General features: G+C 41.0%; 1 protein-coding gene across 2 annotated transcripts in view; it reads left to right on the top strand.

Moving 5' to 3' along the window:
• Lonrf3 (LON peptidase N-terminal domain and ring finger 3) overlaps window positions 1–22,820 on the top strand; it is a 36,106-nt gene extending 13,286 nt beyond the window's left edge. The window contains exons 5-13 of one of the 2 annotated variants that reach the window (XM_048336169.1): window positions 1,764–1,813; window positions 1,853–2,010; window positions 2,705–2,792; window positions 10,658–10,772; window positions 12,874–12,995; window positions 14,045–14,203; window positions 16,373–16,535; window positions 18,078–18,227; window positions 22,071–22,820. In XM_048336169.1, the coding sequence (XP_048192126.1) occupies window positions 1,764–1,813; window positions 1,853–2,010; window positions 2,705–2,792; window positions 10,658–10,772; window positions 12,874–12,995; window positions 14,045–14,203; window positions 16,373–16,535; window positions 18,078–18,227; window positions 22,071–22,226 (1,161 nt within the window). In that variant the 3' untranslated portion in view covers window positions 22,227–22,820. The remainder of the gene's footprint in view (window positions 1–1,763; window positions 1,814–1,852; window positions 2,011–2,704; window positions 2,793–10,657; window positions 10,773–12,873; window positions 12,996–14,044; window positions 14,204–16,372; window positions 16,536–18,077; window positions 18,228–22,070) is intronic. The other variant, XM_048336168.1, reaches the window with a different exon arrangement.
• Window positions 22,821–25,358: the final 2,538 nt, after the last annotated feature.

The following is a 25,358-nucleotide window of genomic DNA, read 5'->3' as shown; positions in this document are numbered from 1 at the left end:
CTCCTTGGAGTTTTTCCCTACAAGGTCTGTTCTTATCCCCGATCCCTTCCCCCCCCCCACCTGAGTACCTGTAGAAACTTAAGTAGTGAAGTGTTCTGTTTTATGTCACAGCTTCTCCTTAGTTTCTTTTCACCATCAGTCTCGGGGGAATATCCCGATATCCTGAAGCAGTTGGCACTTCACCCTAGATTAAAGGAACACGTAGGAACAAAGTCTACTGAAGGCACCAGTCATAATCTACCAAAGTTGTCACAGGTAAAACTCAACTCACCTGATTCACTCATGACGCTGTTTGGCTGTTTTGTGGGTAAACACAGAGTAAGCCCTAATTCTCCTACTATGGTTCGTAAGAAAGAAAAAACAGTAACTATAATGGCTGTGTTCTTTGCTAAGAAGGTTATTTCTTAAAGTTGCAGCTATGAATTTCAGGCCTGGCACAAAGTTTGTTTGGTTAATATATATAATTTTTTTGTCAGATCCAGCCAAGAAAAAGATTTGGTACAATGACAAGGCATTCACCCACTTCCTTTGTAGCCATATGATTGGGGTGGACTTTTTTTGTTTCAGCTTTGGGGCAATCTGGAAAGAAAGTCTGACTACTCTTACTTTGCTGAGTTTTGTTTGTTTAAACTATTGGTCTTTGAGCACCAGATAAGATCCTTATGGAAAGGCAACTCCACTTGATCTCCAAATGAACATAATTTTATATCCTGAACTATACCTTACCCATAAGCAGGCCTCCCATATATGTATATAGGTGTATATATACACATATGTATGTATATATGTGTGTATATACATACACACAATATGTGTAGCAGAGAACAAGAAAGAGCCTAGAGAGAGGATTAAGTTGAAGTTCTTGGAAGACAAGTATTTATGCCTATATCTAAAAGAGAGTAGAATGTAGAGCCTGGACTACAATTGCTGGCTTTCCTAATAGAGGCTGAGGGGAAGAAGCTGGACTCAGACTCGAAAGATGAGAGTTCAGTGCTGAATACTTGGGCACCTCTGGCAAGCAGCTTCTCCTTCCTTTGTGCTAATATTTTTTGCCTGTATTTAAGACCTTGGCACTCACATTTCTTTATTTTGTGTCCCTGCTCTGGAGAAGGAATGAAATGAAAATATGCCTCCTTTTTATGGCATTATGTGGCATATGCCTGAAATCAGAGAGCTCCCAGTGGTCATTATTCCAAGTGACAATGCTAGTATTAAACCCAAGGGCCTTCACTTTTACTTGCAGCTCCATCTGAAATGAAGAAAAATAGTGCTCCTGGCTTTCCAAGTATAAACCAGCTGGGAAAAGGGGCTTGGGGTGTTCACCCAAACTGCTCTGCAAGGCAATATATACTCTTGCCTGCACAATGCCTTGAACCCATGGAAGGTGAAGGGTACAGTACACCATAGAGACTGAGAAAACCCACATAGGTTTCTCCTCACTTCATCATTTTCTTCTAACTCCATTTCATGTGAAACAACATGGTGAAGCTTTTAACCTGAGAACTATGAAGTTAGATTCTACAAAAGAAGTCTCTAGCTAAATGTACATAAACATGTCATTGGATTTATTTCTAGAGCTGTTTTCAAATATCTTTCTCCTGGGCAGAAAGCTAGAGACTGTACTGATTGTTTTGCTCAATGATTTTATAAGTCATCAGAGTGAGGATCAGGGCTCTGTTATTCTCTTTATCCCCTCTGAGTAATGATACCAGAGGATAAGAGTGCCTAAGTAGATTCTAATATTTGGCTCTTTCATCCTCTAGGAAAACTCAGAGCTTCCACATGGCTCTGGCCAGAGGCAACTAACGGGCAAGACCTGTAGCGACAATGTGATCAGTGCCATCCACGGAACAGTGGAGGAGCAACAACACAACGTGAAAGCCGAGGAAGACAAGGAGAAGCAGGACATCGCCTCTGTCAAGCCTGGTGAAGGCATGAAAAAGAAAAGGAAGCGTACACAAGTTGATCCTGAAGAAGACGCAGATATTCTTCCTAAAGCCTTCAAGCAAGGTACTGATTCTACCCAGGCTTGGAGCTGATGACTGGACTCACACGCCAGTTACCCTCCATATGGGAGTTCTGCTGGCTCTGGTTGTAAGGCCCAGCTATGGCACTTACCAGCTGTGACCTCAGGGGGTGCTATAAAGTTTCTGCCAGATCATGCCCGACATGGCAAGATCTCAGGGGTGATTATCAAGGAAAGCCAAGGCAGCACAGCACCAAATAATGAGATCTGAAGTGTTTGATAGTGCCACTTCTTTCTAGGGCAACTTTTCCCTGCCATCATCCCTGTTCTAGGAATGTAGGATGAGAGACGTTTGGTCAGATCTCATTCAATTGTATTCTGAGAAGCAGCAGCTGCAGCTTCCTAATTTTTCTAAGGGAGGTTGGTAATGCCAAGCAAAATTCAGTCCTAGACTTCAAGGGTTGTCTCAGTCAGTGGAGCCGCTTCTGTTGAATGAGGTGATGGTTAACATTTGAATGAAGTCTCCATAGTTCCTGGACTTTCACTTCTTCCAATGAGGGCTTTTGGAAACCTCTGAGAGCCTCCTGTGGGGAATCTTATTCCTGATGGCTTAGGCAACCACTAGATAAGAGTGGGGAAGTGGGTAAGAGGCATGAATAACACTTTATTTTAATCTCAGAAGCACTTTGTCTGAAATCAAAGTTGGTGCAGATCTGACCTCTTGTTTCTAAATCACAGATCTTTCCACTGATCAGAGGCCCGAGCCTGCTCTTACGACTCCACTTACATTCAATGCTTCTGATCTTCAATGCTCACTGTGTATGAGGTATGTGACGTGGTATCATTTACTACCTGATATTTTCTCCTATCTGGTATCTGGACCATCGTGTTAGTGACATACCTGCTAAATTGGTTAGCACGTAAAAGCACAGTTCTAGTGGAAAGGAAATCACAGCGTTGTCACATGGGCCACCTTGTATGTACTGCTTAGAGGCCACATTGCACATTTGTGACTTTTGACTTAGAAAGACCTGGAGAGAGGCAAGATCACAAACTGATGATCTTTGAGATGAATATATATATATATATGAATATATAAGTCCTGGGGCTTGGACTCAGGGCCTGAGCACTGTCCCTGGCTTCTTTTTGCTCAAGGCTAGCACTCTACCACTTGAGCCACAGCACCACTTTCAGCTTTTTCTGTTTATGTGGTACTGAGGAATTGGTTTTATGCACGGTAGGCAAGCACTCTACCACTAAGCCACATTCCCAGCCCGAGATGAATGTGCTTTTTGTTTGACCCTCATTGGGTTTGTTTATGTTAATTGTGAATATTTTGAAGACATGATATAACACTTTCTAGCCAGTTACAGTCCTTTTTGTCTAACCTTCTCTCTGACCATTCCGTGTCTTATAGTTACATTATTTTCCTAGACCAGGTAGATATTTAGCTTGTATCTCTAGTTCCCGTTTTAACTATCGGACCTGTAACTAAAAGCTCAAGAATTTATATCAGGGACATAAGACTATCCATTGGAAGCAAAGAAAAAGGCCTAACTAGCGTGTGTGTGGGTGTGTGCGCGCACGCGCACGCACCAGTCCTGTGGCTTAAATTCAGGCCTTGACCTTTTTTGTGCTTAAGACTAGCATTCTACTCCTTGAGCCACAATGCCACTTCTGACCTTTTTTTTTTTTAATAGCTAATTGGACTTCCCTGCCCCAGCTCTTTTTGACCCATGATCCTCAGATTTCAGTCTCTAGAGTAGCTAAGATTACAGACATGAGCCACTGGTACCTGACAGTAGCTTATATTTTATGCTGAGCCATGAACAGTAGTTAGTTGAAGTTGTGAGATATTTGGTCAAGCATGTCCCCTTCCACTAGTGCTATATTATCTCTACTTGCTCAGATCTCTGGAGAGGCACATTATCCACATTCTTTCTACTATAAACATTGAAAAAGATGCTGTGATCATGGTGTGTGTAGTCATGTACAACTTTTTTGAAGTTACCTTCATTTCTTGCATTTCACAACTATGACTTAGTGGCCGAGTGGAGGGGGCTCCAAAGTCAAGATTTGAAACTTGTTTCTACTCAGGCTGTTAATCCTGGATCAAGTGACATGATCACTCTTTTGTAAACTTTGCCCCATGAGATTGTTATGATTAATTGAGAAAAATCTGTTTAATGTCTAGAATAGTACCTAGTACTCAAACATTATTTTTATTCCTAAGACCTGAAGTTCTTAACACTAGGTCCATGAACATGTGTATAAATTCTTAGAACTATAAATTCACTGAAGCTGAGAGAGAGATTGTTTCTCCAGGACAAAGGTCCACAGGTTTCAGTAGATTCTCAAAGATACCTGCACTCTAAAACAACATTAAAAGGAAACTAAAGCAAGGCCCTGGTGGCTCATGCTAGTAAGCCTAGCTACTCTGGACACTGAGATATGAAGACTGGTTCAAAGCCAGCCCAGATAAACAAATCCACAAGACTTTTGTCTACAATTAACCTGAAAAAAAGTTGGGAATAGAGATGTGAGTACCCAGATCCTGTGCTAACACAGGAAAAAAGCACCAGTACTGGCATAGAAAAAAAGGAAACAGATATTTGCACCAGATATTTTTTTAAGGTAGTTGATCCAAGAGAAGAGCTATCAAGAAGAATCTTTTGGTTTATCACATAGTGTATCCAAATCTTTTGGTTTATCACATAGTGTATCCAATCAGCAGAGACTCCTCAGATATTCGGTTACCCTTTGTAAGCACATATTCTACTCTTGTTGACGGCCTGTTTCTTTTATATTCTCAGTGACTTTCTTGCTGTATAAATAAGAGTAAGGCCTCCATTGCCTGGAATATGGAGTGTGTGTGTGTGTATGTGTGTGTGTGAGTGTGTGTGTGTGTGTGTGTGTGTGTGTGTGTGTGTGTGTTGGTCCTGGAGCCTGAACTCAGGGCATGGGTGTTGTCCTTGATCTTTTTCACTCAATACTAGTGCTCTACCACTTTGAGACACAATGCTACTCTTAAAAAATGTTTCATTGCAACTAAGAGTTTTACAGACTTTCCTGCCTGGGCTGGCTTCGAACCGTGATCCTCAGGTCTCTGCCTCCTGAGTAGCTAGCAATCGTGAGCCACCAGTGCCTGGCTGAAATATAGACTTTTAACTTAGATAAAATACTACTTTTATAGTGGTCAGATTTACTCATAAGTGTGGGCAGACCTGGTAGGTGCAGCAGATAGGATGTAGGAGCAGTCAAGCAAGTCTGTGCATATTGTTAGGAGTTTTATGTAGAGAGAAAGAGAGAGTTAGGATGGGCTGGGCCATTCTATAGAAGCAGCTCCCTTTCACTATTTCCCTCACCATCACAACAGAGTAGTAGATCGACCAGGTTCCAAGCTGAGAAGTCCCCTGTGGCTACCACCAGCACCACTATGGCTCCAAGCCCCATGATTAATATGACCCGTGGAATAGGCTTAATGTAGCTTGCTCAGAGAGAACATGTCTTTGTTGTTTTTATGTAACCTCCTTAACACTCCCTCCAACCTCTAGGCCATACAAAATCAAACATACAGATTCTTCCTGTTTGTATTTTTCTCTCTAGACCAAGAATCCTGGGGAGGTTGAAGTTCTTTTGTTCCTCTTCCTCTGTGTTCTCCCTTTCATCTTGCTTGTCCCTGATCTCAACAGGGGACTTGGAGAAGGATTAGAAATTCAGTGTAAGAAATAAACACTGAGAGGATAAGGAACTCCCACCCCCTAGTTTGCACACCGAGTTTAAAAGCCATTAAAATATTCCTTTATCCTGTCTCCCTATTTGTTCTAAATGAAGTTACAACCCCCAAATGCATCTTTGCCTGGGATAGCTGTTGTGTTGGCTGCTGAGTTTATAAGCTAGACCACTGCTTTCTGGTCATAATAACTCCACCAATTAACAGAGCATTTTTTTCAACTGAGTATTAGGAAAAACTGCAGCAATCGGGTGTTGACAGAGATGTTTCATATGCATACGTTAATTTCAGTTTTTCCAGTGTAGAAAGTCTCTCTTTTTTCTTCTAAGGTTTTTCTTCTTGTAATTGCTGTTATGTTATTTTTTGTCAGTCATGGAACTTGAACCCAGTGCCTGGGTGTTGTCCCTGAGCTCTTTCACTCAGAGTTAGCATTCTACCACTTCGAGCCACAGTGCTGTTTCTGGTTTTCTGGTAGTTTGGAGATAAGAGTCTCATGGTTTTCATGCCTGGGCTGGCTTTGAACTACAATCCTCTGATCTCAGCCTCCTGAGTAAGTAGGATTACAAGTGAGTCACCAGTGCCTGACTGTTATTGCTGCTATTAGGTTCTGTTTTTAACCTTCACATGTCTTTGAGGGAGAGGTCAAAGAGCAGAGATCGTCTCAAGCAGTCTGCTGGGCCAGGAAATTACACATTTCTGTCACCTATGCAAGTTTCTAGACTGAAATCTAGTCCTGTAGTTTTGCATTGGTAGAATCACAAGTTAGACTATGAATTTGCCAAACCTGTTCTAATTTCACAGGAAATTGGTAGAAAGAGTGAATGGAATAGTACTGGCGGGAACATTGATGAGAAACTTAACAATTTCCCAGAGGAAAGTTGCCCCTGACTTGTTTTTTGTCTTTTTTTTTTTAAACTCAGGGCCTGGGCTCTTTCCCTGAGCTTCTCTGTGCTCAAGGCTAGCGCTTTACTACTTGAGCTACAGTGCCATTTCCAACTTTTTCTGTTTATGTGGTGCTGAGGAATCAAACCCAGGAGGTCTTCATGCATGCTAGGCAAGCACTCTATCACTAGGCCACATTCCCAGCCTGTCCCTGACTTTAATACCTCCAAACTCTGTCGTGCAGTGTTTAGTGGCTGAAAAATCCCTGTAGGTGATTTAACCTATTATGTGTATTCCAACCACTGGAGGGCCACCTCTGGGGCTTCTGGGAAGCAGCACCTGTAAGGTGATAAGGATATTTTGTGATATGAAAGGAGAATGTCTGATATTTGAATTACTTACCTAACGGCCTCGTGACCCCATTGTCGATTGAAAGAAGCTGTCTTTTTCACCTAGTTTTAGCTACTCAAGTCGCTATGTATTAAGGACCCTTTAGCATTATCTGGGTGTTAAGATATTGAGGCTTCTTCTCTCCTCACCCCCCCCACCCCTTTGCTCTCATCTGAGCAATAGAACACAATACAAGGATGTAACTGGTAAGAAAAGATAATTCTTCCCAGATAGGGAAACATTTTATCTGGCTTGATATCTAATTGGAAGCAATTATCATTGTTTGTCCCATCTCTGTGACAATGGCAAATACTGTCTTGTGAGAAAATCTCTTAGTGCCCTGATTCACAAAAGCCTCCCTGAAGTGTTTTTTTCTGAAACTGTTACCTGAAGTTAACAAAAGCAGGGAGGGGGAAGAAATGCTAGTGTATGCCTCTATATAGGTAAAAACTGTAGCTGGGTACTGGTGGCTCACGCCTGTAATGCTAGCTACTCAGGAAGCTGAGATCTGAGGATCAACGTTCAAAGCCAGCCAGGGCAGGAAAGTACATGAGACACTTATCTCCAATTAACAAAGCTGGAAGTGGAGTTGTGGCTCAAAGTGTTAGAGTACTAGCCTTGAGTAAAAAAGCTCAGAGATAGTGCCCAGGCCCTGAGTTCAAGCCCACAACCAACTAAATATTTGAAGTTGAGTTTATGATTATAATCATGTAGTGTAGGTGGGTGGTGTCTATGTGACATATAGTTATTTCTGTCATGCAGTTGACAAGGAAGATTGGTTGGGGACTGAGATTTGATTTCCCATCCAAGCTTTCTGCATACCAACTAACAATTATTTAACCTGTTTTGAGTTTTAATTTCCTCACTAGTACAATGGAGTCAGTCATAATTACCACATATTAATAATATGTAGAGTAATACAGTATGACACATACCCAGAATTAAAACAAGAAAAATATATTGTAGTTGTTTTCATAGAAGTCTTACACAATTTTTAAAGCAGTTGTAAATGTCATCTTTAAAACAAAAAGCAGTATTTATTGCTACCACATAGAAGGACAACTATGTGTATGTATATTTACTTAACAACTTCATTAATCCTATTTTTTTTTTGTGTATGTGCTGGTTCTGGCATTTGAGCTCAGGGCCTGGACACTCTCCCTTAGTCTTTTTGCTCAAGGCTGATGCTCTACCTCCTGCTTTCTCCTGGTTATTTGGAGAGAAGAATCTTAGACTTTCCTGCCCAGTCTGACTTTGAGTCACAATCCTCAGATCTCAGCCTCCTGAGTGGCTAGAATTACAGGCGTGAGCCACCAGCACCTGGCTGAAGCATCCTGTTCTTAGTTTTAACATTTTGTAGATATTTTTTTGTCAGTCATGGGGCTTGAACTTGGTGCCTAGGCACTGTCCCTAAGCTCTTTCACTCAAGGCTTGCACTCTACCACTTTGAGCCACTAGTGCCACTTTTGGTTTTCTGGTGGTTCATTGGAGATAAGAGTTTCATGGACTTTCCTGCCCTGGATGGGATGGTTTTGAATTACAGTCTTCAGATCTCAGCCTCCTGAGTAGCTAGGATTACAAGTGTGAGCCACTGATACCCAACTAGATTTGATTTTTGTTTTGTTTTGTTTTGTTGCTAGTCCTGGAGCTTGAACTCAGGGCCTGAGCACTGTCCCTGGCTTCTTTTTGCTCAAGGCTAGCACTCTACCTCTTGAGCCACAGTGCCACTTCTGGCTTTTTCTATATATGTGGTGCTGAGGAATCGAACCCAGGGCTTCATGTATACGAGGCAGGCACTCTACCACTAGGCCATATTCCCAGTCCCAGATTTAATTTTTATCCTTTCCAATTCTCATACTTTTGTCTTCTCGCCTTAGTTTCTTACCTTAGGATTTCCATCATAAAGAGATTTCTGTTGAAGATTAACTTTTTGGCCACATTTAATAACTCACACTTACTAATGCTACTAGACAAATGAACTACTTATGTAAACAAAATTTCACAATTTCAAAAGTACAGAACAGATGAAAAAGAAAAGGTATCTCTCCTATTCCAGACCTTTTATGGACTTGTCATAAATCTCCCCACCCCTCCCCCTTGCCTCTTGAATCTTTTCCTGCAGCCAGTGGAGCATCATTGATTGTTTTGTAAAGCATAAGTGACTTTGATAATTATGTTTGAAGATTTCTAAGAGGCTGTTGTGTGCAGAGATGATAGGATCATGTAGTTCAGTGATTCTCAACCTTGGTTGCACATTCAAACCACCCCAGGGGCTTTTACAATTCTAATGCTCAGTCTAGCCACCAAGCCTCTAGATCTGGATCTCTGTCTGTGTAGTGGAGGTTTTCAAATCTCCCATGTGATTGGGATGGTATTTCCAGATAGGAGTGGGAGGAAACATTTACATGAGCACGGTGGTGTGTTCATTCTCAGAATTGTGGTGATGGTCTCCTAAGCAGGTGCATATTTCAGAACTTAGCACATGTTCCCTTTAAAATCTGTTCAGTTTATTGTATGGAAATTACACATCACTGCTGGTGTTTTGAAGCAAAAGCTCCCCAGGTGATTATTCTGTGCAGCAATGGTTGAAAATCACTGTGTAATAAAAATGGCAGATGACTGGGTGTGAAAGTTGGAAGGACTTTCACTTCTTGAGGCTCTAATCCCTCTTAACCCCATTTTCATTCTAGTTAATTTCTTCTAGTTTAATTTCTTCAAGTACTTTCCAACTCTGACATTGTTAATGTTGTGTGTATGTGCTAGTCCTAGGACTTGAATTCAGGGCCTAGGCACTGTCCCTGAGCTTTTAGTGCTCTATGGTTTGAGCCAGAGCCCCAGACTTTGCTGCCTGGGCTGGCTTTGAAACCATAATCCCAGATTTCTGCTCCCTGTGTAGTGAGGATTACAGGCATGAGCCATTGGCACCAGGCCCAACTGTGACAAGCTGCTGATGCACTTGCTGGCCATATGAGGGATCTATGCAGCTAGTAGCCTCTTCCTCTCAACTGAACACTCTTGAGAGGTCAAAATAGTTTGAGCTCATGGACTAGTGAGTGCAATACCCACTCCTTAATTGTCACCAGGCGCCCCTTGATGGGACCCTGGGGTCCCATTGCACATGAGGCTATCTTTACACAAAGTACATCCATGAATCTGAAGATGCAGAACACTTTAATAAAGGGTCTTTCCTCAGGTTGCTTTGAAATTGTCATGCTTTCCTAAAGCAACTAAAATGGGATCTAATTGAAGTCAAGTATGTATATGTATACATATGCATATATGTTGAGTAGGTGACCTTATCTTCATATTTCTCTCTCTATTCATGGCTGTAACATTAACAGTACCCATAAGGCAGTTGGAGTTACAGTTGCAGGTTCAAGATCCATTGAGCGGTAAATTTTGCTTAAGTAAAAAAGAAAGAAAACAAAATTAGCAAACAAATCAAAACCTTTTCTCATAGTAATATGGTATATATGTATCTATAACAGCTATGCCTTAAATGGAGACATTAAATCTGGCTCAGAAATGAAAACTAAGGCTTTTCTGAAGAGCTTAAAAACAAAAAGAACCTTCCTTACAACAAAATTGTTTCCCCAAGTATTTCCATAAAATCTTAATCATGAGTACTCCTGCTTTTGTTTTTGGCTGTACTGCCATTATGTTCTATTTTGATTTCTAAATTTCAGATTGTTTTATGAGCCTGTCACAACACCTTGTGGACATACTTTTTGCTTGAAGTGTCTGGAACGCTGCTTGGACTATAACTCAAAGTGTCCACTGTGCAAAGATGGCATTTTACAGGTAAACCCCTTTTCCCTTGGTTGAGTTAGCTTCTTTGGAATTATGCAGTATATTTTATTGGATCTTAAGCCACTGCTCTGTGCCAGAGCAAAAAAAAAAATCAAACTCTATTGCTCTTGTCTTCTAACTGCCCCTCCCTTCTCCTTAGGAAAATGAAGCAGCATCTAGCTTTTTAGAACTATTAGTCATTACGTTAATTAAGGTATTAAGTGGGTGATAATGGCAGATTCTGGTTCTCATCTCATCACAGCATCTAGTACATTGCAAATTGGGGTGACTTTTTGTCCTTCCTAGCCTTGCACTAGATGTTCTGTTATCAAAATATTTATTATGCTTTGTGAAGAGATCAACTTCCAGGCCCCCAAGGGAAAAACCCTTCAGAGAATTTTAGTGTGGTCTTGTTCAACCCTTTGGGAGCCATGCTACTTACAAAGTTCTAGGGCTTTCATATTGTGTAAAATTGATCACATAAATCCCCACCTTTGGTTCTCAAGGAGACCTTTATAGAGTTTGCTGAAGCAAAAGGAGGCCAGAAATATGCCTTGATTTCCCTCCTTTGGGGAATTGTACATTACAGTTTATAGCCAGTAATATAATGCTCCTTGACCCCTGTAAATTCTGAGGAGTGGTTAGAGATGCAAGAATATCTCTAGTGGTGATGAGTGTGGGGGGGGACACGCCTTTAATCCCAACACCCTAGGGGCTGAGGTAGGAGAATCTCAACATTGAGGCAGGGTATATAGTAAGATCCTGTCTCAAACAAAAACAAGACTAGAAAAATTCTATGGTGAGATTTCCCACAAACAGACTAAAGAAATGGAATGAAGTAATCACTCAAAGTCAGTTTGAGAGGTGTGAGTTGGTGTTGGAGATGGGTCAAAGTCACATTTTTTTTCTTACATAACTAAGCTAGTTTGTTTGTACATGAGAACCCCACGGATTTCATACTTAAATAATAAGATCTCTATCTTTCAATAACGCTACAATATGTAGATAACTAGAAAGAAGAAAAGTCTACCCATATGCTTAGAGAAAACTACTGTTAGCTGAGATTGACTCCTCCACCATCCGTTTGCTTTTCCTGCAAAGATTGGGGACTGGGAAAGGCCATTTATCCTTCTGTGGCCCAGCAATGACTGTGGCTAATAAAGCATCCAGAAGGCCAGAACTCAGGAGCTAGAAGATTTTTTTTTTCATTTAACCTCTATGTATTCACATAGAGCCATACTTAAACTATTTTACACAGAGATAAATATTCCTATCAGGTTTATTGTCGAATAGAGACATTGGCTATAGACAGCAGTTTGGTACTAAGGCATCCCCTCTCTGCTGTACTTTTAAGGGTAGTTCCCACAATAAGCTGTTCTCTGTGTTTTGACATCCTTTGATTCACACCATTAAATACCCACTACTATACTTGTAGATCTGTAGCTATTCCTAAGGCACTGGGGTTTGGAAGGACAGTAATAGAGACTAATGAGTTGAAGCCTGCTGCTGAAATTATAGTTAATAATAGTTTATAATACCTAGATAGCATGTTCAAAGGCAAATAGACAAACACAATTACCAGTATATATCTGTGTGTATTTGTGTTTCTAATAAAGCTAGAACAAAATGTACAGACTTGGAAATATCCAAAAGCCAATTATGGGGGAAGAGTAGGACAGAACCGGGCAAGGTAGGAAAAGATGAAGGAATGTGGATTTTTAGTTCCCTGAACTTGAACCACTGACTGTCAACACATTCCAGATATAGACCATTTCTGTGAGCCTGCAAACATAATAATCAGAAAAAGGAAAGGAGAAGGTTTTCCATTTTATTTTGGACAAAAATGCTCTTTCAGTCTCAGTGTTTTAGAAAAGTGATGAGATTTTTTTCAAACGTCTGTGCAAGTTTGTTCCCCTCATTAAAATATGTTTCTAATTATAAAGATAATCATTTGCATATATTTAAACCAAATTTAAACTCCAACATGTAGAGAGGTTGTTAGTTGAAATTGTACCAATATGTGAATCCTTTGACAATTCTGACTGCATCAGAAGTCCTTCGTAATTTTTTTTGAGGACTGCATCTTATCTAATCGCCTTATTTCCTCATTTAGTGTTTTGCCTCAAGAAAATATAGTAAAAACCTAATCATGGATGAATTAATAGTGAAATTCCTACCAGAAGAATTTCAGGAACGAAAAAGAGTTGAAGAAGAAGAAATGCAAGAATTTTCTAGGTAGGTCTATGCTTGTTTATATCCTCAATTGCATTCATTTTAACTGAGTGTGCACATTTTTTCCCAGCTCATACTCTAGTGATTTCATCTTGGTAGTTTGAAGTTGGCCATGGTGAGCCTATTTACATCATGCATATCAGCCAATGCTACAAAGTAGGGCTTCCCCCACCCCAGACTCCCTAAGTCAGTTAAGCATTTACTGGCTTGTGAGGAAACACAAGACAAACCACTGAGCAGGACGTATCTTGGCACTAGAAACAGGTTGGTGCTGGCAGGAATAAACTGGAATAGCTTAATCAGGAGAACTATTGTAGTACCCAGAAGATTGTCTTTACAAAAGAAGATCAGAATCCTCAGGGGTCTTTATTAAAAGCCAAAACTTCGGGTCCTAATCCTAGATGATGTAGACCAGGCATCTGGATCGAAGGCTTCCCCATGACTGTTCTATAGAAGAGAACTGGAGCATCAGTGAGCTAAATTACTCTTCACTGTCTCTTGCTTGTACTTCCTCCCGGCTGGGCTTACTATGAACATTCTCTTAGAGGCTTTGCATATTTGATATATGCATAAGAACCTTGCAGATAATTACCCACTGCCCTTCTAGGAAGCTAGATGCACTTACATCAACATCCCTTTCCTCATACTTCCTGCTGAACACCTGAAGGGATTGTTTGCAATAGAGAAGGAAATAAAATGGGGGGAGGGAGGGAGTAAGGGGAGAGATGAAAAAGGGAAGAAGAAAAGGAAGGAGGGAAGGAAGACAGGAGGGAAGGATTTATAGCTGTCACCCACACGTTAAAGAAGCAGAGACCTATCCAGCTAAATTAGAACGTGTACAATGCTAAGTTTTAGTCTCTGAGACCTTAGGCTAACCTCTGTACTAGTTAATGAGAGTCATCTCCACAGCATCAGTTGTATTTCAGTGCTTTTCTATCAGCCATTTGGTGCTTCCTTGCCTTCCCAGGGGGAGGAACATGAGTACATTTGACCAGCATTTCTATGTCCTGCCCCATTGCTTTGATATCCATCTCATTTGTTCTTCCTGACAGCTTACATAAGAATGTGCCTATATTTGTGTGCACCATGGCCTACCCCACTGTTCCATGTCCACTGCACATTTTTGAGCCTTGTTATCGCCTGATGATTCGTAGATGTATGGAGACAGGCACGAAACAGTTTGGAATGTGTCTTAGCCACCCTATTAAAGGGTAAGTGAAGAGCTGTGGGAGGAATTGTTTTGGGGGAAGGGGGCTCCAATAGGTGGAGAGGCCTAGCTTATGAGGTTTTTAGCCAGTTCACCAAGGGCATTTGTTGGGCTCATGGCCCCTCTGATGCCTAGTTTACCATGTGAGAGGTTGCCTATTTAAAAGAACTCCAGAGGGAAAGCTGTGGCTCAAGTAGTATAGTGCTAGCCTAGGGAGAAAAAAATCTAAGGGACAGCACCCAGACCCTGAGTTCAAGCCCCAATACTAGCACCAAAAAAAAGAATCCCAGAGGGCTGGGGATATAGCCTAGTGGCGAGAGTGCCTGCCTCGGATACACGAGGCCCTAGGTTCGATTCCCCAGCACCACATATACAGAAAACGGCCAGAAGCGGCGCTGTGGCTCAAGGGGCAGAGTGCTAGCCTTGAGCGGGAAGAAGCCAGGGACAGTGCTCAGGCCCTGAGTCCAAGGCCCAGGACTGGCCAAAAAAAAAAAAACAAAAAAAAAAACAAAAAAAAAGAATCCCAGAATCAATCATATTTTAGGGCTGGGAATATGGCCTAGTGGTAAAGTGCTCGTCTCGTATACATGAAGCCCTGGGTTTGATTCCTCAGCACCACATATATAGAAAAGGCTGGAAGTGGCACTGTGGCTCAAGTGGCAGAGTGCTACCCTTGAGCAAAAAAAAGCCAGGGGCAGTGCTCAGGCCCTGAGTCCAAGCCCCAAGACTGGCAAACAAACAAATGTTTTAAAAATGTATTGCTTAAGAGTGTGGAGTCAAGCTACCTAGATTCATATTCTAGCTCCATCCATAGAACACGCTAGATTTTGTGCAAGTTACTTTCCTATCTAGTGCCTGTGTATATTAAGTGGATGGTACAATGCTGGGTTTTTTTAAGGATGTACATTATGCTAATGGGATAATTTAGTCTCCCATTTTATAGTATAAGTGAAGAATATCATTATCAAATCTAATAGCTTTCTATAGGACTTATCAATCATGGAGAACATAATGAAAGGAATGTCTACCAATTTTTTTGGTTGATCATGGGGCTTGAACTCAAGGCCTGGGCATTTTCCCTGAGCTTTTCTGCTCAAAGCTAGCACTCTACCACTTTGAGCCAACAACACCACTTCCAGTTTTCTGATGGCTCACTGGATATTAGAGTCTCATAGACTTTTCTACCAGGCTGACTTTGCACTGCAATCCTCAGATCTCAGATTCCTGAGTAGCTAGTATTACAGGTGTGAGACACCAGCACCCAACTAATGTCTACCAATGTTATCTGTGCAGAAGTATGATCTTTAGAAGTTAGTAGCATCAAATCACAGAAATCAATAGGATTATTCATCACAAATATTCAGCTTTAAGAGATAAAGCTCATTTATTTTTGTTGTGAGGATTAATGACTTAATATGTACAACCCCTGGCTCGACTGAGTTCAAAATACTGCAGACTGTCATTTATAAGTAGTAATAGAAATTTGTTAAGTTTGTGGAGACTGGGAAGTTCAAGAATTTGGTATCTATATCGATCAAGGGCCTTTTTTGTACTAGGTATTGAACCCAAGGCCTCATGCATGCTAGATAAGCACTGTACACCACGGAGCTATATCCCCAACCCTTTATTTTCTTTTGATTTGATTTTGAGAAAGGATCTTATTAAGTAGCCCAGGCTGGCCTCAAGCTTGTAATCTTTCTGAGTAGTTGAGATTATAAGTTGTGTGCTACCATGCCCAACTCATGACAATGGTCTTCTTGCTGCATTATAACATGACAGAAAAAGAGAGAGAGACAGAGAGGAAGAAATAGTGGGGAGAAAGAGAAGAAAGGGGGGATGGAGACCAACCTTACCATTTATAATGAATCTACCTCTAGAATAGGATCATTATTCCATTCATTAGATCCTTCATTGTCTAATCACCTCTTAATAGTGTTACAAAGGCACTTAAGTTTCCAACAGCTTTGAGGGAGACAAACCATAGTGCTGGCACATAATAAATGCTTAAGAAATGGTAGCAGCTGTATTGCTAGAGTCAGATACTGCCTGTTGGGTAGAGAATTACAGCTAAGTCCCTTGAGGCACAGCACAAGTTGACAGGAATAGCAGGGTCCAGGCCAAGGAATAGAACTCATCATGTCTTTACTTTCTTGATTTCATTCTCAATACACAGCTTTGCTGATTATGGCTGTATCCTAGAGATCAGAAATGTTAAATTCTTTGCCGATGGCCGCTCAGTGGTTGACAGCATAGGCAAGAGGCGCTTCAAAGTACTCCAACAGGGCCAGTGCGATGGCTATAACACCGCTGATATTGAATACATCGAAGATGAAAAAGTGAGTGGTCAGTGCCAAGAATCCCAAAGCCAAACTATCCCTGTAACATGACAAAATGAGATGGAAGATGATTGCCAAGGATTTCTCTGAACTCTCGGGGTCTGGCAGAGGGGTTGTCTTGTGATTTCTCACTAAATTGTGCAGCACACGTGAAATGCAGCTGGAGTACTGTTCAACTGCAGAACAGCAGTGAGAACACTCACTATCCTCATGTTCCTTGCTTAGCTGCTGAGTTGCTGTCATGCATGAGAAATGCTACCAGAGAGCAACTCTGGGGCCCATCCAGCCTAACTTAGATCTCTGCCAGGGATAGATTTGGAGTGGGGTTTACACATGTATAATTTACCTATTGATGTATTTATTTCTTTAGTCAGTTGTGAGCTTTGACAAAACTCAAGGGTCTGGGTGCTGTCCCTGAGCTCTTTTGTTCAAGGCTGGTACTCTACCACTTTGAGCCACAGCTCCCCTTCCAGGTTTTAGGTGGTTAGTTGAAAATTAGAGTGTCATTGACTTTCCTGCCCAGGTTGGTTTTGAACCACTCAGCCACCCGAATAGCTAGGATTATATGCATGAGCTACCAGCACCTGGCTAATGTATTTATTTATGTTTTCTAACTCATTTCCTGTGAGATCATTGTAGATTCATACATACCTTTCTTTAAAAATATATGTGATCTGGGGCTGGGAATATGGCCTAGTGGCAAGAGTGCTTGCCTCGTATACATGTAGCTCTGGGTTCGATTCCTCAGCACCACATATATAGAAAAGGCCAGAAGTGGTGCTCTGGCTCAAGTGGTAGAGTGCTAGCCTTGAGCAAAAAGAAGCCAGGGACAGTGCTCAGGCCCTAAGTCCAAGCTCCAGGGCTGGCAAAAAAAAAAATATATATATATATATACATATATATGTATATACATGTGTGTATGTGTGTGTGTGTGTGTGTGTGAGAGAGAGAGAGCGAGAGAGAGAGAGAGAGAGAGAGGGAGAGATCTGGCCATTGACCTCCACCTCTGAAAGCAGTCATCATTCCCCAGAAGCAGAAAGATGATAAGTCCCAATCTTCAGTTTTCTGAGTTAATGGGTAGATGGAGAAGTCAATAATCCCATTTAATTATATTTATATATATTTACTCTGTAGATTAATAAATACTTGATCAAAGAATAAATATATTTGACTTTGAAGATAGTTACCCAGGGAGGCATGAGTACATTCATGTCTGTCCTTCCAGAGAGCAGGGGGACAGTCAGTATGGAAAAGAACACAGCAAAGACATGAAAGGATATAACCTGCTTTACCTACATGCCTCCACTCTGGGGAGTTTTAGTCTCTTGTTGTGTCAGCCATGCTCCTCAGCTGAACCATCCTCCTTCCTTTCCTCATATCCATAGTCATATTTACACACAGGCCCAGCTCCTGGCTGAGAAAGCTGGATGGGTGAGCCTTCCCAGAGGAAGACAAGATGGATGCTTGAGACTGTCAGGTGCCATACCTCTGGGAGGGATGGAGAAGACACACAATGTTTAACTTCCACTTTGATTCTTTCAGGTTCAAGGAGAAGATTATATTGAGCTCATGGAGATACATAACTGCGTTTATGAGCTAGCAGCTGCATGGTTCCGTTCACTGAAGCCATCAATGAAGAATCGAATCCTCAGTCACTTTGGTCCAATGCCGGAAAAAGATGATGATCCCCAGGTATATCCAATGCCAATTTCTAACATTCATTAGTGTCTGTTTATTCTCTACTAAATGAGATTATAGTTTAGGTATTGTATTTCTGGCCAGTGAACATCACAGGAAAGACAAAGTGGATCCTAAGTCAGACTTGGGGTACCTAAGGTAGTACCTAAGGTAAAGAGTAGGAACTAGGATCCAATAAAGGCATTGACAGATAAGGGGATTGAGAGAATAGGAACTGACATACTACCAACAGAAAAACCTTCAGGCTGGGTGCCAGTGGCTCACGCCTATAATCCTAGCTACTCAGGAGGCTGAGATTTCCTGATCACAGTTCAAAGCCAGCTGCAGAAAAGTCTGTGAGACTCTTATCTGCAATGAACCACCAAAAATCTGGAAATAAGACTTGTGGCTTAAGTGGTAAAGTACCTTGCCTTGAGAAAAAAAAAAAAAGCTTTCAGAAAACACCCAGGCTCAGAGTTCAAGCCCCAAGGTTCTGTTAGGGTGACAGGGTATGTTCAAATGCTAGAGCTTTAGAGAGTTGAGACCAAAGCCAAGATTCTTTTGGATCCCTCCTCCACTGCTGTAGGAGTAAGGATCTAGGAGCAGCCACCCTCTGTTTCTAGCTGCAAGAGCACAGCAACTACACAAATAGGCTCATCCATGTTTAGCTCTTCAGGACTAGATACTATTGTCCTCACTAGAGAACAGGTCCTGAGAATAATGACCCTTGGGGCTGGGAATGTGGCTTAGCGATAAAGTGCTTGCTTAGCATGCATGAAGCCCTGGATTCAATTGCTCAGCACCACATAAACAGAAAAAGCCGGAAGTGACACTGTGGCTCAAGTGGTAGAATGCTAGTTTTGAGAAAGAAGCTAGGGACCGTGCTCAGGCCCTGAGTCCAAGCTCCAGGACTAAAAAATTAATAATGATCCTGTCTTTTAAGGGTACCCTTGGCTCACCTATGCCAAAGAATACTTCAGTAGGTTCTATAGATTTTCTTTGGTGTGGAGAGGTGGCATTTTAAAGCTCAAGCTATAGGTCAGAAGCTCTCCAGTAAAGAGAGTCAAGTTTCAACAAACTTGGCTTGCCTGGTTTAAATCAAGGGATACTTTAAGAGAGTTCTATAAGTATTAACATAAGCTTAAATACATGCTAATGATCCTGGGAAAGAAAGTTCAGGATGTTAATTTGGTATTTATGATATAGGAGGGAAACTAATTTTCTTTTTCTACTTATGCTCATTCTTGACTTTGTGACAATAGGAAAATATATTCATATATATAAATATATATTATATAGGCATTATTGGGGTTTGAACTCAGGGTGTTTTACTTCAGCTACACCTCTAGCCCTTTTTGCTTAAAGTTATTTTTTAATAGACAGTTACTTTCCTTCCTCTCTCTCTCTCTCTCTCTCTCTCTCTCTCTCTCTCTCTCTCTCTCTCTCTCTCTCTCTCTCTCTCTCTCTTTTGGTGCTGGTCTTGGGGCTTGAACTCAGGGTCTTATCCCTAAGGCTAGCATTCTACCACTTGAGCCATATCTCAACTTCTAGCTTCTCTAGCTTTTATTTGCTGGTTAATTGGAAATAAGAGTCTCACGAACTTTCCTGCCCGGGCTGGCTTTGAACTAGGATGCTCAGACCTTAGCCTTCTGAGTAGCTAGGATTTTATAATGAGGGCCACAGGCACCTGGCAGATTCTTGCTTTCTGACTGGATGAATTAGACAAACCATGTTCTTCCTATCTCAACCTTCAGTGGGGATTGGAAGTATGAACTATTATATTTGACTTATTTGTTGAGATTTGAGATTTGTTGAGATTTGTTGCTAACCTTTGCCTGCTAGTTTTGAGCTATGATCCTCCAGATTTCTATCTCTAGGGTGGTTGGAATTACAGGTATGAGCTACCACATTTGGCCTAGCATATGTATATTCTTACTGCTCCCAAAATACTGGTTCTCCTTATCTTTCTAACATCATGACCTTGGATAAATCTCTACTTCCTTCTCAACTTTTCTTGGAAATGGGAGAGATCTCTAACATCCCCTCTTTCTCTTGCACCATGAGGCACCCAAACACCTACTTGTTCCCTAATGGGCTGAAATGTCTTGCTTTCTCTAGAGCACAAAGTAGTTTCTTTTCTCCTTGAAAAGGCATCATGAGTTTTGAAGGGAGAAAGGCCAGTGGGTGCTTCCTAGTGAGCTGGCTCTTGGCTCTGAGCCATGGTGACTCATAACAGAGTAAACTCCTCATCAAGCTTAATATTTCCCTTCACCTGTTTGGAAGCAATTCTCTCCAATCAGGCAAAAGGTAACAATCAGCCACACTTACCACATCTTCCAAAGAACAAACCCAGATGCTGCAGTGTGATTCATAAGGACTTAATGACATAGCAAGCGGAGACTGTGGGTTTCGTTTCCTTTTAGTTTAGTTTTGTTACCACATTGCGTTGGCAGTAGCAGACCCTGTGAAAAACAAGAATCTATCCAAGTTTTGTTATAACCAACACTGTAGTTCTGGCCGTCCCAGGAATGAAAGTTGTGGGGCTTAGGGAGAAGTAAGTTACCAATATCTAAAGTATATACTCGGGAAACTGAAAACAAAAACGAAATTGTGAGGAAGGACAGATAAGGAACAGGAAAGCTCTCTATTAAAGGGAAAGCTGGGGGAAAATGTAAATGTTTCCTTTTTCTTTTACTTCTTTTCCCCTTCAGTATTGAAGGTTAAACTCTGCATCAAACTTGCTGGGCAGGTTCTATACCACAGGAACCATGCTTTCCATTCTTTATGCTTTAGTTTTTTTTTTTAATTAAGGTTTCGTGTTTATGCTAAGGATGGCCCTTAGTTATATTTTCTGGGTAGCTGGTGCTATGAGGCCCAGCTTTTATTCGTTGGGATGGGGGCCTTTCATGAACTCTTTACCCCAAGCTGGCCTCAAGCCTCAATCCTCCTGGATCTCTACCTGCCAAGTAGCTAGGATTACAGGTGTGAGCCACTGCACCTAGCTTAATGTAAATGTGTGTCCCAATCGCATTTTTACAAAATGAGGTTACTGCTCTTTGATACTATAAATCACAGCCCTTGATTTCAGGAGAGAAAATAGCTGTGTCTATGTGTATGACACGGCATATTCACTCTATTGTATTCTACCAGAACAAGAAAATGAAGGGAGCTAAGAGACATGTCTAAATACAGGTGTATCCATCCAACGAACCTAAACCAAATCTTAGACGTGGAAGAGACTAGTAAATATTCCATCTTATAAAAATCACACTAATTAGGAGGGACATGGTACATTTGTTAGAATGTTGGTTTGCTTGTTTTAACAAGTGCCAAAAATGACCTTGAGTAAATTCCTCTAAATGAGATGGAGGACCTCAGTTCTAGAAGGATAGTTAGGCTTTATCATAAGGGAACATTCAGGCATCTAGGCTACTTCATCACAAAGTTCTACCAGAGTTAGTTCTACCAGAGTTATCTTCCAGGAAGGCTAATCATTGCTGTATCTATAATCTAGCCAGGGGAAATGAGGAGGAATAGACAAGGCAGAGAGCACATGCTTTTCCCAGAATAAAAATTGGAAGCTACACACGTCACTTCTTCTACATCTTACTAGGCAGAATTTTTGTCTTATGGCCTCATCTACCTGCAAGGGAGGCTGAGATGGGCAGTCTTCTCCCCTCCTTCGACTGGGTGGCTATACACCCAGCTAAAAGAAACAGGAAATCAGTCTGGAGGCACCTAGCAGTCTCTGCCACCCATAGAAGCAGTTCAGCCGGGGATGTTTATTTAGAGCACTTGGAAATCAGAAGATTGGCTTTCATGGAATTAACATGAACCCAATGTGTTTCTCTATGACAGATTAATCCAAATGGCCCCGCCTGGTGCTGGTGGACATTAGCTGTACTTCCTTTGGAAAATCGAGCACAGCTGCCTTTCCTAGCTATGACATCCTTAAAAGATCGCCTGAAGGGTATCCGCCGAGTTCTCACCTTCATCGCTAGACATCGAAACTAGCCACAGTGGGTTGCGTGAAGACAGGAGGTCTCCTTATCAATGTACCTAATTGCAGTAACATCATAACAAAAGGGACTACCAAATAGAAGCGTTACCACCTATTGAGCACTCAGAAATCAAGTAGAAAGATCAAAAGAATGTGACCTGTTTAAAATGTTCTGTCTAAAGATAACTCCTTGACACGCTACCAACTATATCAACAGCAAAAAGCATTTAAGAGCCCAAGGGATAACAACTGGAAGTTTGACATAAAATTGTCTGAAACCCTAAAGTGATTTTGCTTTAAGTTTTTTCTTTCATACATGAGTGACTGTGTGGTTGAAATGCAAAGATACTAATAATGTTGTTATAGTATTTCAGTGACTTGAGGTCTCATTCCAATGGTTCAGGTTTTATAGAGCATTGTGTAAAATAATGTTCAGAGTTCGTTCTTGTTTTAATAATTTATTTTTTGCACTATTGTTTCCTTTTTTCTATGTGTGTGTTTATAACAATTTAAAAGAACATTATTGAAATGGTCATTGCTTTATTTATTGATGCGGTTTACGATGGATCTAAGGGAAATAATGAAAGTTAGAAATGTGTATTTTTAAAACATTGATCCCAGTTCTTGACCCATCTTCACATTTATCTTAGTGGATATTTAAAAGAATTTCAGAATGATGCTAAGATCATCTCTTTTCACAAAATCTACTTTTTTTGTTTGAACTAAATATAAAATACTAAATGATTTGGCAGAGATTATAGCAAATGCCAGGTTTATGGCATAAAGCCATCCATTTTCTGTGTGTAATGAAAAGTAAGGCTGAAAGAATTATTGCTCTAGAATGAAAAGATAAATCAGAGAAGTGTGGAGTTTTTTGCAATCTAGTGCACACAAATGTATAGACAATGCAGAATAAGGCTAAAAGAATTATTGCTCTAAAATGAAAAGATGAATCAGATAAGTATGGAGGAGGGTTTTGTGTTTTTTTTTTTTGTCTTTTCTTTTTTGATACCAGGATCAAGCCCAGGTCATTTCACTTGCTAGGTAAATGCTTTGCCACTGAGCTATATCGCAGCCCTCTGCAATCTATTATATGGAAAATACCATGTACACAATCTGGTTAGAAGTATTTCTCCCCAGTGCAATTAGGAATTGGATTTTAGGTTGACTACTATTTAACTGTTCAGAGTGAATGGCTTTCAGTTTAGTGGATCATAGGTGTTCTCAACTAGCCTGCATATCCCACCTCTTCTCAGGGTTCAAAGATCTGCATTAGAATATGCCAAAACACTTGAAGGGGTATTTGTTTTTAAAGGTGTAAAGAGGTCAGAAAGAGTAAAATCTTTAAATACAGCGTCAGTGACTCACACCTGCAATTCTAGCTACTTAGGAAGCTTAGATCTGAGGGTCATGGTTTGAAGGTAGCCTGAGAAAATCCATGAGAATTTAACTACAATTAACTACCAAAAAGCTGAAGTGGAACTATCCCTCAAATAGTAGAGCTAGTGTTGAGTAAAACTCAAAATAGTGTTCAGCCCCTGAGTTCAAGCCCTAGGACTGGCACGTGCGTGTGCACACACACACATACACACAACTAAGCCATGATTTTATCTGCACACAGCAATGAGCGAAAGATTTCAGTATAGACGGAGAAGAGGGATGAGGTTTTAGGATCAAGCACTAGCTTGTTTAATGCTGATTTGATTCCTTCAGTGTCAGAACTTGAAAATCCCCACAGTGTGGGTATGTTGTAATGACGCAGTGGAAAGATTAGGACCATAGACAACTGAGTTGTTGCCATTATCATTATACTTTTTTTCTTTTTGGTCAGCTGTGGGGTTTGAATTCAGGGTCTGGGTGCTGCCCCTGAGCTTTTTTTGCTCAAGGCTAGCGCTCTGCCACTTTGAGCCACAGCACAGCACCACTTCCAATTCTCTGGTAATTAACTGGACGTAAGAGTCTCACAGACTTTCCTGCCTGGGCTGGCTTTGAACCTTGACCCTCAGATCTCAGCCTCTTGAGACACTAGTATTACAGGTGTGAGCCACTGGCACCCACCCGGCAACGTAATACAGCTTTGTTGCATTGTTCACATGAAACCTATTGACTATTATGGTGAAAAGGTCATGTTATGATCAAGTAATCAGTCTTATTTCTTCAATCCACCACTGCTGGTCAGAAACCGGCAAGAAAGGGGTTCCGATGATCCCGATAATGTAGGCAGAAGCCTAATGATCATCTACACTTGCTTAATGGATGCCATTCTGTCAGGGCACCACATTACCAGGTTTCGTTTTAATTTTTTTTAAGCTTATAGTCTTTGAATATTTTACTATCTTTGAGTACTTGTACAAAGGAGTTGCCATTCAACAGAGTAGTTTATGAATACAGTGCATCTTGATCAATGTTGCCCTATTCACCATTCTCATGCACCCTACCCCCAACCTATCCCTTCCTTCACTTTTCTTAATTTTAGGTTATGTATTGATTTTTTTCATTTAACAAAGCAGTTTATGTAAACAATACATTGATCTGTGTCATCTCCTCAACATCCCCCTTTGACTTACCCTTTCCCTTATTTTTCTCAATTCTATGGCATATACAGTGAACACTTGCCTGCATCCTCTCCCCTTCCCACATTATCACGCTTGATGTTGGGAGTGGACTGGGCTGGTGCAGAACACTATGGATGGAATGGAAATATAGGCTTGCTTCCTGCTTAAGCAAACTACAAGATCCAGAGGGCAGGAAATAAGAGACTTCCCTTTCCCGGCCACGTGGTTATATCACAGTCCTAGTGCCATATCCTGTTCCTTAATGTAACTACATCAAAGAAAAGGCTCATAAACCTTTCCACTTCTACATGTTTTACTTTGACTAGTGATTTAACCTGTTGAACCCCAGTTTTCTCATCTACAGCATTAAGGTTGTTAGGGACATTAAATTAAGTGGATCAGAAATCACTTAACACGGTGTCTCTAGTATGGGAAATATTGAGTAAAACACAGCTATTATATTAGTCATACTTACACTTTCACAAAACATCACCTTTACCCACACTATCTGCATACAATACCTTTAACCTGCTTATTGCAGGGCCCAGAAAGCATCTTAGAACTTGGACCAGAGCAATCCAAGTGTGGATT

This window comes from Perognathus longimembris, chromosome 28 (genome assembly GCF_023159225.1).
Source record: "Perognathus longimembris pacificus isolate PPM17 chromosome 28, ASM2315922v1, whole genome shotgun sequence".
In the NCBI taxonomy this organism is placed as follows: domain Eukaryota; kingdom Metazoa; phylum Chordata; class Mammalia; order Rodentia; family Heteromyidae; genus Perognathus; species Perognathus longimembris.
Note: the sequence above shows the minus strand (reverse complement) of the source record. Positions and strands in the feature narration are given on the sequence as shown.